Here is a 16985-nt window from a genome sequence, read left to right on the forward strand (position 1 = left end):
TCTGCAGCAGAGGTCAGTTTTGGCCTTGCTTTACTGGGATGGTCTTCATGTGAGCCAGTTTCATCATGGTGCTTGATGGGTTTTGCAAATGCACTTGACAATACTGTTCTTGCAAGAACTATTCCAGAACACCTGCCCTCCGTGTCTTAAAATAACAACTGAGTGTTTTTTGTTGTCATTACATATGGATTACTTAAGTCCATGTGTGTTATTTCATAGTTTTGAAATCTCCAGTATTGTTCTAGAATGTAGAAAATAAATCCCTAAACAAAATACATTGAATTAAAAGGTGTGTCCAAACTTTTGACTGGTAGTGTGCATACATTTGGAATGTACAAACAGACTGAGCAGAAATCACCTACAAAAACAGATAAATATCCATCCATACATCTAGTTTCTAGGTCGCTTATCCCACACAGGGTCACAGGGAGTCTGGAGCCTATCATAGAAGGCAGAAGGCATGGAAAACACTCTGGACAGGTGCCATCTCTTTGCAGGGCACAATTGCACACACACACCCATTCACACACCCATTCAAACTCAGACTGAAGATAGGAAATCAAACCCCTAATCCTTAAAGTTGTGAGGCAACAAATGAATATATTTCAAAAATATATATATATATATATATATATATATATATATATTTTTTTTTTTTAGAAAAATCATGAATGGATTTTACATCATGACATCTACACAAAACAGGCAATAATATTACATGTATAAATAAAAGTCTACACTTTGTGATTGGAATACTTAAGTATTCTCTATGTTGCTGTGAATTAAATATGAGATTTTATCTTAATAATAAAGAAGATTTTCCTGTGCACATTATTAGCACAGTTTGCCAGTAGATGTGTTTATGGCATTGAGTTTATTGCTCTATCTCGCCCCTAGCGGATAACCAGAGAATAGCTATGTGGTTACCGTACAACCACGTATATACGCGCACTAAAGAATTTATCGCTGTTACGGGAACTAATCAGATGAGAACTACAAATCCCAGACGACTTTGCGAGCGTCGGTTGACGACGTGGCCGGCGTTGTTGAGCATACCGGGCCGATTTAAACTCAGTTCAGCCGTTAAGTGCGTGTCCACCTTCTCCGGTTTGCCGGTAACCGTAGTGTTTATTTTTCCTTTGACGTTCTAACGTCTACCTCTTTGTAGCTGTGTCAGAAAATGTCGGGGAAAATGAAGAGCCGAAACGCGGCGAACGCGGACTCGGTGTCGGGCAGCGTGTCCTGCGATGAGCGCATCCTCAAGGAGTGCCATCAGATGTACACCGATACAGACAGCGGTAAGAAAGAAATAAAGAGTTAAGATGTTTTAAATTAGTTTCACGCTTTGTTTTCAATGCTAACAATGCTTCTTAGTTAATACCGGTTAGCCGGCTCGCGCTTTGCTAAGGCGACTTTGAACGAAGTTAAACGATTCTGACCGAAATGACCCGATTTAATCCCGAATTGTCTTCGTTTTATTAACGCTGTCTAATGCCTTATTTGTTTATCTTAACTTGAAACTATCAGAGATTCAAAGGAGGTAAACAAAAGAGAGAAGGGTTTCTGGCATCAGTCCAGATTCTCCCTCTGGGTGTTTTCTGCTCTTATCCAGACTTCTTCACTAACTTTTGACTTCACAATATTAGCAAAACCTTTTAACTTTCAGTTTTGTTCGCACACTGACTCACTTGAGGCAGAAATGAAACGCTCTACACAATATAAGGAAGAAATTCACGATGATTTTAGTGGGAAACCATTTTACTTGTACTACTGGCCTCCTAATTTCATCTAAAGAGATGAAGTCAATTAAACCAGATCCATTTAATATCACAATACGGTTGAGTGCAAAAGTCTGGCTCTCTGAATGACCTGAACAGATGAGGAGGAGGATCTATTTTACACTTTGTAAGAGTGAGTGAGTGGAGGCTGATTCAGGTGAAACTAATCACCCAAATGTCTACACTCGTTCATGTCCTCTGTTTATCCTTTGACCTCTCTCTCTCTCTCTCTCTCTCTCTCTCTCTCTCTCTCTCTCTCTCTCTCTCTCTCACTCCCTCTCACTCCCCCCCCCTCTCTCTTTCTCTCTCACCCCCCCCTCTCTCTTTCTCTCTCACCCCCCCTCTCTCTCACTCCCCCCCCCTTTCTCTCTCTCACTCTCTCTCACCCCCCCCTCTCTCTTTCTCTCTCACCCCCCCTCTCTCTCACTCCCCCCCCCCCCTTTCTCTCTCTCACTCTCTCTCACCCCCCCTCTCTCTCTCTCATCTCCCCCCCCCCCCCGTCTCTCCCTCTCTCACCCCTACTGGCACTTTTTGGGAGTTGGGAGGAAACCAGAGGAAAGTCACTCACCATCAAAATTTTTGGCTTAATATAGAACTGATTTTGTGCAAACAATTGCATTTCTTTTTTCTGCATTTTTTTATACAATATTAAGGGTTAAGAGCTTCGTGATCCTGGGATTCACACTAACTAGTAATCCAGTAATCCAACACCTTAACCACAGAGTGCCCACATCCCATTTGTATATGACTCTTCAGCCTGCCAGGCTTTCTCCAACAAAGAGCAGCTGAGGTTTGATGACTTCTGCAAAATCATCTAAGCTGTATTCCCCCCCCCCCCTGTATTTGTAGGATTAATATCAATAGCTCAGTCTGTGGGTGTGACTCTGCTGCCTCCCAGGAAGAAGATCACTGTGATGCTGATGGGAAACCACTCGGCTGGAAAAAGCTCCTTCATTAACTGGTGTGTGTGTGTGTGTGTGTGTATTTACATGCTTTTTGCTATAAAGACTTTGGGGAGGTTTTTGTGTAAGCTGTTGTCTTATCAAACATTTTGTTTTAGGTACGTCGAGGAGCATATCCAAAGGACAGGAGTTGCGATTGAGACACAGGGCTTCACTTTTGTTACTAGTGGGCGTAAGAGGGAGTCACTGACGGTAAATATGATCATTTTGTGTAGTGTGAATTCTGGAAATCCCTGTGAAGAGCTTGTGGCTGAAATTATCGTCATATTGGTTTGTGGTCTGACCTTTCACCCCTGTGTCTTTTAGGGAAATGCAACTCTCCACCTGTATCCTCACTTTAAAGCACTGCAAGACTTTAAAGGTAAGCAACCAAATCCATTTTTTTCAAATAAATATCTGGCACTTAACATGAATGTGTACTGAGTCTCTTCGTTCTGTGTGTCTCAGGTGTGTCTGAATACGTCGGCACCGAGATCTGCACTTCTCGGCAGAAGCGTTTCAGCTTGGTGACTTTTGTGGACACTCCTGGACTGGTGGATGGAGATATGAAGTATCCCTTTGATGTGGATCAGGCCATCCTTTGGCTAGGTGGGATTCGTTTTGTTATTTAAATGTGATGTCTGAGTACTAGACTGCTGTTTCAAGAGGTGCCAGCATCAATAATTTAGCTGCATGTCATTTAAACTGTAAAGCGGTGATACAGGAGACAATGGAAATTTATTGAGACGCTGTTCTGCTTTCTCAGCTACTGCAGCAGTCTGACAAACTGTGCACGAAAGTCACATGGAACTACAACCAGTTCACTGAAAGGATGTTAAATTTATGCACTTGAACCTGGTCGTGATCACTTGGCTATATCGATATAGAGAGGAGTTTTTGTAGCAGTTATCTTCTCTGAATGCTGAGATTCAGGACCGTGTGACGCTAGCTGAATGTGTTATCATGATGTGTCTCCTCTTCAGGTGATGTGTGTGATCTGATCCTGGTCTTCTTCGACCCGATGGGACAGGCTCTGTGCAAGCGCACGCTCAACATCGTGGAGCAACTCAACGAAAGGCAGGGAGATCGACTCCGCTTTTACCTCAGCAAAGCTGACGAGGCTGGAGGAGAGTCAGACAGACAGGTGGGCGGTGGTGGTCTTATTGCTGGCCCTTGTTTTAATGATTTTATTAAAGCGTTGAGATTCCCCACTTCGTCAGACCTAACTGCAGGTTGTGATTGCTCCTTACAGAGAGTGATGATGCAGATTGTGCAGGAGTTGTGTAAACGTCCAGGACTCAACAAGTGTGGCTTTGACATGCCTACTATCTACATCCCCAATCCCAACAAGGTAAGTAGCTAATAATTAGTCCCAATGTGTTTTTTTGACATAATTGTCAGATCAGACCAGTGCGTGTGTATGTGGATGGACAGAGGTTGCAGCAGAAGGCCACTAGAGGGCCTATTTAAAGTAATATCTAACCCCACCCATTCCCAAGTTGGTGAAAGGGGCATGAACCAAATTTACTTCTTCAGAAAGTACTTTCAGGAATGGTGTTTCTGTTGTTCAGTTCAGTTAATCTCCCTGATATATTTTTAATCTATAAAATATGATATTTTATTAAAAAGGAACAGGGATAGTTGAAGACATTGATTGACACTTTTGGGCATGATGATCAACCCTCAAGATTACATACACACGTCTGTAGGACTTCCACCTTTTTTCATTAGAAAATATATTGGTCTTGTTCTGCTGTGAACATTTCTAACAGATCCTCAATGGCGAGTTTTTGCAGTTTCTGCTGGTATGTTGCTCATTTTGAGGTCTAAGCCGGATTGTTGTACTGATTTATTAGAACTCTTAAACTGCCAGGTCAGAGGTGTGTTCACTGTCTGACCGATGACTGCTCTCAATTCAACCAGAAAAGGCTGCAATACCATACAGTAGGTATAAATTGCTCCATGACGTCTACTCATATACAGTCATTGGACCAGACACATTTAACTCATCCTGAGAGCTGAGCTTTTGCCATAATCAGGACATTGTGAGTTCAAACGCGAGTGGAAAGATTGCCTTTTTCTACTGTCGCTCACCAATGAACAGTACATCTTTTGAGCTCGTGTACATTGAGATCATGTAATTTTTAGAATTTTTTTTTTTTTTTTAAGAGATGCTGTAAAACTGTCTTCTATGTCGCTGTAGCATCTTATCCTTTTTTTTTCTATTTTGTCCACAGCCCAGTCGATGTGTCAATCAGATCGAGGAGGTGTGTCGCACCATAGAGAAGACCATAAACCAGACCGTCCAGAACACTCTGAACACACTGGAGAAGGACTGCGAGCTCATCAGCGAGGCTGTTACTGATACGCTCAACAACGACCGGTAATAAAATCACCATTTGGATGTTTAGTCAGTGTGACGTGAACGATACAGATGTCAAACAACGGTAAGCTGTGTGTGTTTTGTTTTTTTGTGCATTAAACCCCACAGGCAGTGCAGTATGGAGAACAGGCGTGCTCGCTGTAAGAGCTGTCTCTTGAGCCTTCTGGGGTTCAGCGTGCCCTTACTGCTGCTCTTCTTTCTGGTACTCGGAAGTCTGTCAAGGGACATCCTGGAGCTAGCCCTGGGTGCTAAGGGCACTGAAACTCTCTCGCTCTATCTGGTGAGTGTGTGCATAAGCACCTGTTTTTCATTTGAAGAGAACCTGTGAAGTGATCATGTTGCTATATTTCACTGTGTTTAGTTCTTAATTTGTTTGCTCTTGTGTTCTGTCACTCTCTGTAGGCTCCAGTAGTGAAGGCGTCTGAATCTCTGTCTGTGGAAACACAGCTGTATGTTTGTGGTGGCCTTGTCCTGCTCTCCTTCATCCTTCTTATCCTCGCTCGCTTCTCTTCCCGGTTAGTAAATATGTCTTTCTCAACAGGTTTGACTTTTTGAGTCACATTCAGTGAGCCCAAGTTCTTTCCTTAGTATCTGAAAAGAGTTAAGGCAACAAGATGGCAAGAAACAGCAAAACTAAGTCTTGTATAGATATCTATAGATGGGTTAATACGTTCCAGTGTGACCTCTTAGGCTTAGATTGTTACTATAGAACGAAAATGTCGAAACAAGTGCAATATAAATGTGTGATTTCTCGACTATATCAACAAACATTAAAATATTATGGTGTATATTTATAAATTTGGTGTGTTTATTTTTTACAAATTCAGCTGGAACGTTCTTTTTGAATGAACAATCCGTGTGTGTTGTGTCTGACAAATTCTTGCTTATCTGCTTCTTTGGGTCTACAGCACAAGGCCGACTCTGTCCGGAAAACAAAAGAGGCAGTTGCAGGAAAAACTGGAGTATGTGCAGGAAGTGGTGAAAACTAAAAAGGTATTTTATTTTATTTTTATTTATTTTTTTTTTTAATTTAAGTAACATTATTATAATAATAAGAATATTTAACATAATATTCATTCTCTCTGTGTGTGTGAATCCACAGAAGAAGCTGTATGAGGAGTACCTCCGGCAGAGTGTTGGTGATCAGGATATGGACTAAAGGTTTTTTTTTTTTTGGTTGAAGTTCTGCAGGAGTGATGAATAGAAAGAGCAGTGAACAAATAGTAGGAAGGATATAAATAACCACTAAATGTTCCTGCACTTTAGAACAGCGATAATGTAGAAGCTTTCTAGGAATCACCCTCCAGAAGATACACACCAGCATGTTTCAGCATTGATGGGTAAAAGTAAATTTATTAACTATTTATGGGTAAAGAAAAACATTGATGTCAACACAATGTGTTGAGGGTTACTGTTATGGCACGCACTTGGATCTTGTCCCAACCAAGGTACACACTGTTCAGTATTTCTCTTTAAATGTAATCTTATTAACATGCCCAATTGTCTCCACTACAGCCTTACAGCTTTGCATTATGTGATTTGAACTAAATAACTTGCACTGCTTTTGTGCACATCATGTTGTTTTTAATAACTTTATTCTCATTCCAATATGATGATGATAAAAACCTATACCTCACTTTTTCACTGTATGATTTTAACACAATGAAATGAAGTGGTCATTTATTGTTTACAGTACAACTTACCAATTAAGCTTACACAAAAGCCATGCAAGGACAGGATTTTTACTAAACAAGAATATACCGTGTTTGTATGCCTTTGTATGTCATTTTTACTGTTTTCTTATTGTAGCTCTCCTAATAAAGTAAAATATACAATCTGATCAAGCATATTTCCTCTTTAGTGAATTCCTTGAACTCATCCCTAGCATTAAGTGAAATATCTTTGTCTTCTTCACAATTTCCTCTGGTGGCTGTTAGCAGAATCCTAAATTTCTTCTTGGGTATAGTAGAGCACAAAGTGACAGTAGGACTAACTCACTCAAGGTTTTTTGCATAATAACTTAAATATTTTCAGTTGGATTCGCCCTTCTACCCTCTTTCTAGACTTAGAAATTTTTCAATTGTATTTCTATTTATAAGAAAATACACAATATATTTGTCTCCATTATCCGAACCCCTTCAGCTAGCAGACCCTCCTGTTCATCCCAACTGCCTCTTACACACCTGAAAGTCAAACACCATTCATTTATTCAGTAAACATTTTTAGAGGTTTATCCATCTATTGTAATGTTTATTCTACACAAAGATGCAGGGAAACTGGAGCCATATTTGCAGAGACTCAGCACGAGGCAGGGGACACACCGTTGCATACACACTCCAGACAATTTAGAAATGCCTATGGGGGGTGGGGGGGGGGCCAGAGTATCTAGAAGTATGAAGAAACTACATACAGTATACAAACACAGGGATCAAATCCTCAACCCTAGATGTCTGAGGGGGAAAACATGCTAACCAATAAACCAAGCAAACTCAATTATGTGGGGAAGCATTTTTATAACAGCATTACCAACAATCTACAGAGAGAGAGTGGGAGAGAGAATCGACTCCGCTTTTAATGTTCACTCAAAAGAGCCGATTCATTGGCGAACGACACTCAGTTGTTTATTATTATTATTATTATTATTATTCTGAACATCATTGTAGCGGTTAAATTAGTGATAGGGACTTGATGCTTTCTAGCTAAAAAGGGGGAAAAAAGACAGCCAAACCATGAATATAACATCTTAGGCAATGTTTGAGTGTTTAGAAATGGTGTGATTTAATCTTCTCTTTTGTGCAGCTTATATAAATTCTCATGGACATGCATTCAGACTGATTTGCCAAACAACTTTGCTGAACTAATAAAAAAGTGCAAACACACACTCACAACAAATGGCAGTAGTGGAAAGCATCCTGTAATCAGGGTATAGGTCTAGGTTTGGATTGCAAACAAGGCGAAAGAGTGCGCTTTTGGCTTGGTTCGTCACGTGACTTCATGAAGGCGCCATTGCTTTAAGGAGGTTTCACGATCTCCAGAGCTTCACAGTGGGTTTATCTTGCGTGATTGTGTGGACACGGAGGCTTAAAAATTGCCAGGAAAATGAAGAGCATGAAAGCGGTGAAAGTGGAGCCGGTGTGCTGCGAAGAGCGCATCCTGAAGCACTGCCATCAGACATACACGGATACAGACAACGGTAATGAATCATCAGCTTATTTTTTGTTTATTTCAGTGAAGCCTTATATACACTTCGTCTTCTGCTCTTTATTTTATACTTTCACTGACCAGGTTTGCTAAGGCAAGTAAGTTTATTCAGGACTTCACTATGGAAAAGTGCTGTAGGTTGTCAGCCAGGAATACACACACACACACAACACAAACCATAGACCCCTTCAGTACAGATCTGCACAATAATGAAACATCTATTTTATCTATATTTTTTTTAACATCTGTTATGATATAATATTACATTACTATTGCATTAGTCATTATTTAAACAAATACAAAATATTTTTTTATATATTGGTTATCTATTAAGCCAAAGAAAATCTATTACAGTTCATATTAGATGCTTTCTAACTTTAATTTATTTAGTTATATTTAATTATAATTGTTTATTAGATTCAGTAATCCGTAAATCCAGCACTCTGACACAACACAGTTCCACAATCCTGGGCTCGAACCTGAGCTCGGCACTCCCAGTACAGTACAGATTTTTACATGTTCTTTCCTTGTCCAAGTGAGTCCCATCCAGGTTGAATTTTTTCATGCGTCAGTCAGATTCGGTGTTCCCTGTACCCGTGACCAGGATAAAGCAGTTACTGCAGATAAATGAATGGGATGAGGGTTTATATTAAACTACACAATACATATAGAAAGGTTTGGTTTAAAGCAGTTCGATTCAAATATCTGGTGTCAATGAATAAGTATAAAACTTCAGTGGGTTAAGATTTCCTCCACTGTCAAAAAAAAAAGACCCTTGGGGTTAGTATTGCAGGATTACGATGACTCCAAATGCATGACACAACATCATGTGAGATAATACACTGCAACCTGGTTTCAGAATACTGACACAAGTATTGGGTATTTGCTAAAGTGTATATCAGATATAACATTAAACATTTCCCACACAGAAATCCACTTCAGACTGACCAGGCTGATCTGTAACATTGTTCAAAGTCCTGTCAGTGTGAGGTGAGGCCTGCAGTCCTGTCTGGCACATTTGACTTTGAAAGTGTATTTCCAATGCAAATTTCAATAGACTACAAATTCAAATCTGCTTGATTTAGGCAGGGTCTGATTTGTATTTTTTCCCAAGGAATAAGAATAAGAATTGGAAAAAAAAGAAGAAGAATTCCAGTCACAAATCACAAATCAACCCCAGGGCAAAAAAGTGCTGTTGTATGGCTTCACAATACCAGTATGGGATTCAATCTTTTCTTTTATGGAAGCATTGACCCTGCTTCTTCTGTCCGCTGTGTCTTCTTTGTGAAGCTGGGTTTGTTGTTTCTGAAAATCTTGTGCAATAACCTTAGAAATTATGCATATTATTATTTCCTCTAACTCAAAATATAATAGTAAATTTACCTTTAAGCAAAAAAATTAAAGTTTGCCCAGGCTTAGATTTTTCAGCTTTAATCTCTCTCTAAGTAGATGACTGCAGATAAGGTAAGGTAAGGTAAGGTAAGGTAAGGTACGGTAAGGTACGGTACGGTACGGTAAGGTACGGTACGGTACGGTACGGTACGGTAAGGTAAGGTAAGGTAAGGTAAACCTTTATTCGTCCCACAGTGGGGAAATGTAAAATATACTTAGAACACGTTAAAATCTGATTGCTCAATCACTTCAAGAGACAATTTCAACAATTTCACCAGATGTTAGTCTCAGCCTCAGACATTGATCTTCTCATATGTTTCTTGCTTTTTTCTTTTTTACACGACAGAATCACAAACAGTAAAAGTTTGCTAATGACAAAATTTTTCCGTCTCTAAAGTGAAAGCTACGTCTGGCTCACAACATAAATATCTCTGAGCCACATTTGACAGCCAGAACAACTCCACACATATGTAGCTCAGATCTCAAATGCTCCACAGGAAAATCGCAAGGAATTCTGAGCCCTCTGAAGGAATATTGTTCTGAGCCTCAAGCATTAATAAGTTTATATATGCATACAGTCATCATCCCTTACTACATCCCTGGGGTTTAGTCTTTCTTTCTTTTGTTCAGAACCAAGAAATCTTTATGTGGCTTGCAATAATGAAATTGTACTGAAATGTTTATTCATATCTCTAATTAGATCGCAGAATTTGACATGGCAATTTATTTTTTCAGCAATAATAAAAATATCATATTATTTTAGAACCAACTCTACTGTAATTTTTTTTTATTATAATAATTTATTTAAAAGCCTATTCATCTGTAGTGTCTTGCCTAGCTAACACCTCTAGTCTAAAAGCTCTACTCAGAAAATCATTGTGGTCATGATTTTCTGGATTTTGAAACCCAAGTTATACAACATTTTGTCCCAAATAAACCCAATGCTTCAAAAATACATTTGGATAGATACATAACATGATTTTTATTTTTTATTTTTTAGGATTAATAGCAATAGCTCAGTCTGTTGGCAAAACTCTGCCACCTCCCAGGAGGGGGATCACCGTGATGCTGATTGGGAACAAATCAGCTGGAAAAAGCTCCTTCATCAACTGGTATATATGTGCATTCTTACAATTGTGGATTATGTCGTAAGTGAATCTGCGTCTCATTGAGACATTTCGTTGTAGGTATGTAGAGAAGCCAATCCTCTCCAAGACACAGGGCTTCACTTTTGTGACTAGCCGGTCCAAAAGAATGTCTCTTACGGTAAATATGTTCATTTTGTTTGTTTGGAGATTGCCTGTGTGTGAAATTTGTCCTCCTGCATTACAGATTTGTCTCTCATTTGACTTTTTGTCTCTACTCGGTTAGAGCAATGAAACCTTCCGGTTGTATCCACACTTTAAGCGCCTTCAGGAGGTTAAAGGTTAGTTATCAAGATGTTAAATGTAAAGTTTGTGAAATGTGTGTTCTATAATAAAATTTCTCTGTATACACAGTACATATTTATAGGCATATTTAAATGGTTATAAAAATTATTGGGACACATTTACATGACAGTTTTGCACACACTTACTTGTACATACTTGTTTTATTTAACTTGTACTATTTAAGTGAAATGCTGCCAATCACCAAATTTTAAATGACCTTTTGATAAATAAATCATCTAATAAAGGCTTCTAAAGTCAAACTCTGTGTGTGTGTCTCTGTCTCTTTGTTTAAGGTGTGTCTGAATATGTTAGCGCTGAGATCTGCACTTCTCGGCAGAAGCATTTCAGCTTGGTGACTTTTGTGGACACTCCTGGGCTGGTGGACGGAGATATGAAGTATCCCTTTGATGTGGACCAGGCCATCCTTCAGCTAGGTGTGTGTGTGTGTGTGTGTGTTCTGCATAATTGTTTTGTGTTCAACGTCTTGGACATTTTATCCATATGATGCTAGCTGAATGTGTTATCATGATGTGTCTCCTCTTCAGGTGATGTGTGTGATCTGATCCTGGTCTTCTTCGACCCGATGGGACAGGCTCTGTGCAGACGCACGCTCAACATCGTGGAGCAGCTCTACGAAAGGCAGGGAGATCGACTCCGCTTTTACCTCAGCAAAGCTGACGAGGCTGGAGGAGAGTCAGACAGACAGGTTTGCGGTGGTGGTCTTATTGCTGGTCCTTGGTACTCTTTATTATAATGTATTCACACTTTGTCAGATCTGATTGCTCGTTACAGAGAGTGATGATGCAGATTGTCCAGGAGTTGCACAAACGTCCAGGACTCAACAAGTGTGCCATTGAGATGCCTTCTATCTACATCCCCAATCCTAACAAGGTACAACATGTCTTTAACTTTTTTAGAGACCAAAAAAGCTTTGGATGTCATGTTATACTTGACAGTGGGAGTTAATGACTCAAATGAAAGACACTCAGGGCTTTACGTATTTATACTTTGTGTTTACTTTGTGTTTACTAGGCTACTAGGCAATATATAAATATAGAAATACATAGAAATGTTCAGTGTATGTTTTTTTACACAAATGTGTCTATCTTCAAAGTAAATGTTGATAGCAAACCCATTTCTGCTCTCTGTGATGCCCCAAGTACTTGTTTATAAGCATCTAAAATTTGAAGGTGGTTATCTGAAAGTGAAAAACACTTGTCCTGACTCATTTTATGTCAGACTTGAAATAATTCATTTGTTTATTCTGATTAAAAATGTCCAATAAGTCAAATTGAGCGCCAGTGTACTGGTAAAAAAAAAAAATTCGACCAATGCAGGAAGACAAAATGGAATGAAGACGGCTTATATTCATATTTTTTATGCTTGGTTAATGGGGTTTTTTTTCTGCTTGTTTCCACAGCCTAGTCAGTGTGTCAATCAGATCGAAGAGGTGTGTCACACCATACACAAGACCATCAAGCAGGTCGTGCAGAACACACAGAACACGCTGCAGAAGGACTGCGATCTCATCTGTGAGGCTGTTACTGATACGCTGAACAGTGACTGGTAATATAGCTTTATGCATTGGCATATTCTCATTAATCTAGTTTGTTAGCAATTTAATCAGAATTGACGTAAATAGAAAAACAGATCTTCATTTCTCCTTGTGCTTCTGAGGTTGGAATGAACTGAATATAAAATTAAACTGTGTTTAGGGAACAGCATTATTGATGTAAATGCTAAAGTTTGGTGTAGTTTTACTTTCTGTTTAAATGTATAGTGGGATATTTAATTCACGAGAACATTAGTAGTAAACGCTGGTGCAAAACAGACAGTAGTAATGGAGGGTAAGCCTGATTAAAACATGAGCTCTTGTATCACTGATATAGGCAGTGTTGCAAGGAGAAAAAGAAGGCCTTGCGGTTGAGCTATGCCCTGGGCCTGCTGGGCTTCAGCATCCTGCTGCTCTTTATGCTGACGCTGGGAATCCTCTACAGGGACCTGCTGGAGCTGGCACTGGGTATTTATGGTGCAGAGACACTGTTGCTCTACCTGGTGAGTGACATCAGCAATAGGTGTTTAACAGAACACGAATACATTATGTTTGGAATGAACAAATACTCTGCTATAAATGATACAAATACAGATATACACATCCGAGAGGAATTGTTTATTTTTTCTATGATGGCTTGCAGGGCTTGAGACTAGAGGCTAGGACTAGATGTGTACACATGCAGCTTGGGATCAATGAAAATTTTAACACAACAGAGTTAATGTTATAACTAGAAGATTCCTGGTTATGTGATACCACTTTTTGACCATTTAGTACACAGCTACAGAGTGAAACTTATTTATAATCGCTCTATCCGGTGTCATCTAGATAGGGTTTGGTTTCCTTTGAAATCTGGTTCCTCATTTTGTCTCGGAGTTTTTCCTCACCACAGTCACTTCTGGCTTGGTCATTAGAGATAAATTTCAATTAACAATGTGGATATTTGGAGCATGAAAACATATGTCTATTCTATTTTAAGACCAAAGACATTATCTAGATTTTTGCTATCTGTATGAATTTGAATGGTGAGTGTGCATAATGTACACACTCTACTGATTTGACTCATCTACTCTAATTCTGTGTGTTCGTTCTCTTTTTGTAGACACCAGTGATGCTGGTGCTTGATTCGTTGCCAGTGCAATTTCAGCTCATTACTTGTGGCTTCTTGATGCAACTCTCTGTAATTCTCAACATCATGGCTTTCCTCCTCTTTCAGTTAGTAAACCTGTGTGTGTGTGTGTGTGTGTGTGTGTGTATGTGTGTGCTTGTTGGGTGTATGTATACATCTTTGACATTTTCAGACTCGTCTGTGTCTCTTTTTCTGCAGCACTAAGCCGACTCTGTCTAGAAAACAAAAGAGACAGCTGCAGGAAAAACTCGAGTACTTGCAGCAGGTCGTGAAAATTAAAAAGGTAGTGTGTGTGTGTTTTAATAGGATAATCTATGAGGAGTGCTTAAGAAAATAAATACGCCATGGCTGTGTGCATCTGCTTTTAGTTTAATCAGGGACTGCCTTGAGAGAAATGTGTTGGAAGAGTTGCCACTTTACAGCACCAAGCTCCTGGATTTGATCCTGAGTTCGGCTGAACACATGGAGTTTGACGATATTTTTACCATAGCAACTGTGACACCGATCAGGATAAAGCAACTGCTGATGAATGAATAGATGATTTTATGTATAATTGAAAGCAGAAGAGAAAGAGGATGAGAGATATTACACCTGATAATGTCTAAAAATTGGACAAGTTTGAAGCTAGATAAGTTCTACAATAAGAGCTCATTTGTGCCAAATTGTGCTGGTGGGCGTGGCCAAGTTAAGATCTGATCTGTATGCAGATGAACACAACTGGACAACTACTTAATTAGCATAATGATGCTGCTAAACAAAGTATAGTTATATGTGTATATGTATATGTGTGTGTGTGTATGTGTGTGTGTGTGTGTGTGTGGTGTGTAGCTAAGCAACAAGAGTGCTGTATCAGAATGTACTGGTCAGCTTCCTGTCTGTCTGTCTCTTTGTAACTCTTTCTCTCTCTCTCGGTTTCTCTGTCTCTTTCACTGTTTCTTTCCCTTTCTGTCTTTCTATCTCACTCTAGCAGATTTCGGAGCATATCTAGGAGAAAAATAAAATAGAACCATTTTCGTCTTGTGTTGAAATTCTAGATAGCATTTCTCTCTCTCTCTCTCTCTCTCTCTCTCTCTCTCTCTCAATCTGTCTATTTCTTCCCTTTCTGTCTCACTATCTCACTCTAGCACATATCTGAGCATGTCTAGGAAAAAAAACAATATCAAAAACATTTTCTGCTTGAGTTGAAATTCTAGATATCATCTTGGTTGAAACAGGTTGTAGTATTTCTTTTATCAATTTTAAATAAACCTGGGAAAAGTGATTTGAGTGGGCATGTATTAACTTGCTTTCACTCAATTTCACTTTTCAATTTCTCAGAGCTTAACATTGCTACTTCTTCTTTTTCTCATCTTAACTTTCTGTGTCTTTGGTCTGAACAGGAACTAACTCCAGGGTTTGGAGTCCTACCTCCACCACCACCAGCTCCTCCTCTGCCCCCTCCTGCACCAGGGGCTGAAACAGGTAAAGATGCTCGTGATCACACTCAAGCATGATCTCACACACACTGAAAAAATAAACACGTGAACAATCAATGTTTTTGTGTTTTCCTACAAAAGTTAAGAGCAGAAAGCCAGTTCAGACCAAGATGCAGCCGCAGCTCAACTGCCAGACACCCAGCGAAGTGAAAGGAACAGTGTATAATAAGCTGGATGATGAGCATCTGTTAATGGTGAGCATGAGGCAAAAAAACGACACATAGAACTTTTAATAAAAGTAATACAATTATTGGCATAAAAATTATATGAATTCTTTCTATGTGTTTATAAACAAAGATTGTTTGATTAGACCCTTGTTATCTTCACTTTTTGGACACTTTGGTACTGATCAGATCAAACTGACCCAATATATTATTAGACTTTTTAAAGCACTACAGAAATAAAAAAAAAAAAAACATTACAAATATTGCCTTTATCTCAATTCCAGCTGCAAATGCGGATGATTTATAACAAGTGCAAACCACTTTTAGTAAAAATGTAAAACGGGTCAGTTTAACCCAAACATTTCCCTAAAAATAGTATAAAATTTGACTGTACATAAATGTTGAAAGTAGGCACTGAGGGAGTTCTAATAAAAAAAAAATTTTTTTATTATGAATAAATTAGAATAGATGCCCACTGCATTCCCTTATTGAAAATGATGTCATATTTTCTGAATCCTTAAAAAATGATGTCAAAGATATCAGTCCTGTTGTTGGTAAATGCCAGTTTTATCTTTCTGTTGCTGAAAACTGAGGCATTAATGTCCAAATATGCAGTGATCCAGGGTCCTTATGTCCTTATGAGTGATGCTTGTGTTTTACTGATTTTGTGCTACCTTTTGTCATTGGCTAATATCCCATGATGCTCAAGATGCCTCAAAAGGATATGATATCAGAGAAGAACCTCACCACACCTCTGAAGAAGAAAGACACCACACCGCCAAAGGTCAGACATATCTCCAACTTTTCGTATGTTCCTAATTAAAACATTCCATGTAATTGGAGTTCTCGTTGTGTTTTGCTGATCTGGTGTTACCTTTTGTCATTGGTCAATATATTGGTCAATAAAGGTGCCTCAGAAGAATCTGATAACAGAGCAGAAGATGAGGCAGTTGAAGCGTCAAGTCAGTGATGGAGCCATTAAGGACATCAGCAAGGTATTGTTTTATGCATTTAAATTAGGTTTTATTTTTAGATCTCATATGAATAATGACATTTTGTCCAGGCAGCATTATTTATATTATTTTATACAAAATGTGTATAGATATGAAGAGAATAAAATTGACTGGGAATAAAATTCTTCTTGGATGTTTCCATAAATAAAAAGAAATGAAGAGCAATCTGATCAGGAACTGATCTGGTGTTACCTTTTGTCATTATTCAGTATCCCACGATGCCCAAGGTGCCTCAGAACGATCTGATAACAGAGTTGAAGAAGAGGCAGTTGAAGCGTCAGGCCACTGAATGAGCCAATGCATCAGCAATACAGGAGCATACTTTGTACTACATTTATACATTTTTAATAACATTTTTAGTTAGGTTATGACTATTAAAACTGTAATTTTTTTTAAAACTATTCATCAGTTGTATTGGAAATTTGCATTCTGTGTTTGTATGTTTAATAACTATTAAACACTTGTATTGGAAATTTGTGTGTATGTACTTTATATGCATGCGATCAGCTCAGCAGCAAGAAAATTGA

The 16985-nt window shown here is 38.9% G+C and overlaps 2 protein-coding genes across 4 annotated transcripts; both read left to right on the top strand.

The window, feature by feature from the left end:
* The first annotated feature begins 984 nt into the window (after nucleotides 1-984).
* On the top strand, nucleotides 985-6942 carry LOC131362074 (uncharacterized). Of its 2 annotated transcripts, XM_058403824.1 has the most exons (13): nucleotides 985-1087; nucleotides 1169-1298; nucleotides 2628-2739; nucleotides 2839-2932; nucleotides 3047-3101; nucleotides 3188-3328; nucleotides 3703-3863; nucleotides 3972-4070; nucleotides 4957-5102; nucleotides 5211-5382; nucleotides 5505-5617; nucleotides 6011-6095; nucleotides 6205-6942. In XM_058403824.1, exons 2-13 carry the CDS (start codon nucleotides 1181-1183, stop codon nucleotides 6259-6261), a joined length of 1353 nt encoding a protein of 450 aa, XP_058259807.1. In that variant the 5' UTR covers nucleotides 985-1087; nucleotides 1169-1180; the 3' UTR covers nucleotides 6262-6942. The 2 variants fall into 2 exon arrangements, with proteins under 2 accessions (XP_058259807.1, XP_058259796.1); XM_058403813.1 differs by having other exon boundaries at nucleotides 1007-1298.
* A 1114-nt stretch (nucleotides 6943-8056) lies between these two features.
* On the top strand, nucleotides 8057-16931 carry LOC131363417 (uncharacterized). Of its 2 annotated transcripts, XM_058405927.1 has the most exons (16): nucleotides 8057-8295; nucleotides 10696-10807; nucleotides 10883-10961; nucleotides 11067-11121; nucleotides 11419-11559; nucleotides 11671-11831; nucleotides 11918-12016; nucleotides 12546-12691; nucleotides 13015-13180; nucleotides 13780-13892; nucleotides 14005-14089; nucleotides 15186-15267; nucleotides 15363-15475; nucleotides 16155-16229; nucleotides 16354-16440; nucleotides 16668-16931. In XM_058405927.1, exons 1-16 carry the CDS (start codon nucleotides 8202-8204, stop codon nucleotides 16749-16751), a joined length of 1692 nt encoding a protein of 563 aa, XP_058261910.1. In that variant the 5' UTR covers nucleotides 8057-8201; the 3' UTR covers nucleotides 16752-16931. The 2 variants fall into 2 exon arrangements, with proteins under 2 accessions (XP_058261910.1, XP_058261918.1); XM_058405935.1 differs by lacking the exons at nucleotides 13780-13892; nucleotides 14005-14089.
* Nucleotides 16932-16985: the final 54 nt, after the last annotated feature.

This window comes from Hemibagrus wyckioides, linkage group LG02 (genome assembly GCF_019097595.1).
Source record: "Hemibagrus wyckioides isolate EC202008001 linkage group LG02, SWU_Hwy_1.0, whole genome shotgun sequence".
Classification (NCBI taxonomy): domain Eukaryota; kingdom Metazoa; phylum Chordata; class Actinopteri; order Siluriformes; family Bagridae; genus Hemibagrus; species Hemibagrus wyckioides.

What these genes read in the sequence shown, in the direction of transcription:
- LOC131362074 (XM_058403824.1), top strand. Translation starts at nt 1,181, where the DNA reads ATGTCGGGGAAAATGAAGAGCCGAAACGCGGCGAACGCGGACTCGGTG. An exon ending in CTCGCTCGCTTCTCTTCCCG is followed by an intron (nt 5,618 to 6,010) that starts GTTAGTAAATAT and finishes TTGGGTCTACAG; the next exon opens with CACAAGGCCGACTCTGTCCG. An exon ending in AAGTGGTGAAAACTAAAAAG is followed by an intron (nt 6,096 to 6,204) that starts GTATTTTATTTT and finishes GTGAATCCACAG; the next exon opens with AAGAAGCTGTATGAGGAGTA.
- LOC131363417 (XM_058405927.1), top strand. Translation starts at nt 8,202, where the DNA reads ATGAAGAGCATGAAAGCGGTGAAAGTGGAGCCGGTGTGCTGCGAAGAG. An exon ending in ACATCCCCAATCCTAACAAG is followed by an intron (nt 12,017 to 12,545) that starts GTACAACATGTC and finishes TTGTTTCCACAG; the next exon opens with CCTAGTCAGTGTGTCAATCA. An exon ending in AGACACTGTTGCTCTACCTG is followed by an intron (nt 13,181 to 13,779) that starts GTGAGTGACATC and finishes CTCTTTTTGTAG; the next exon opens with ACACCAGTGATGCTGGTGCT.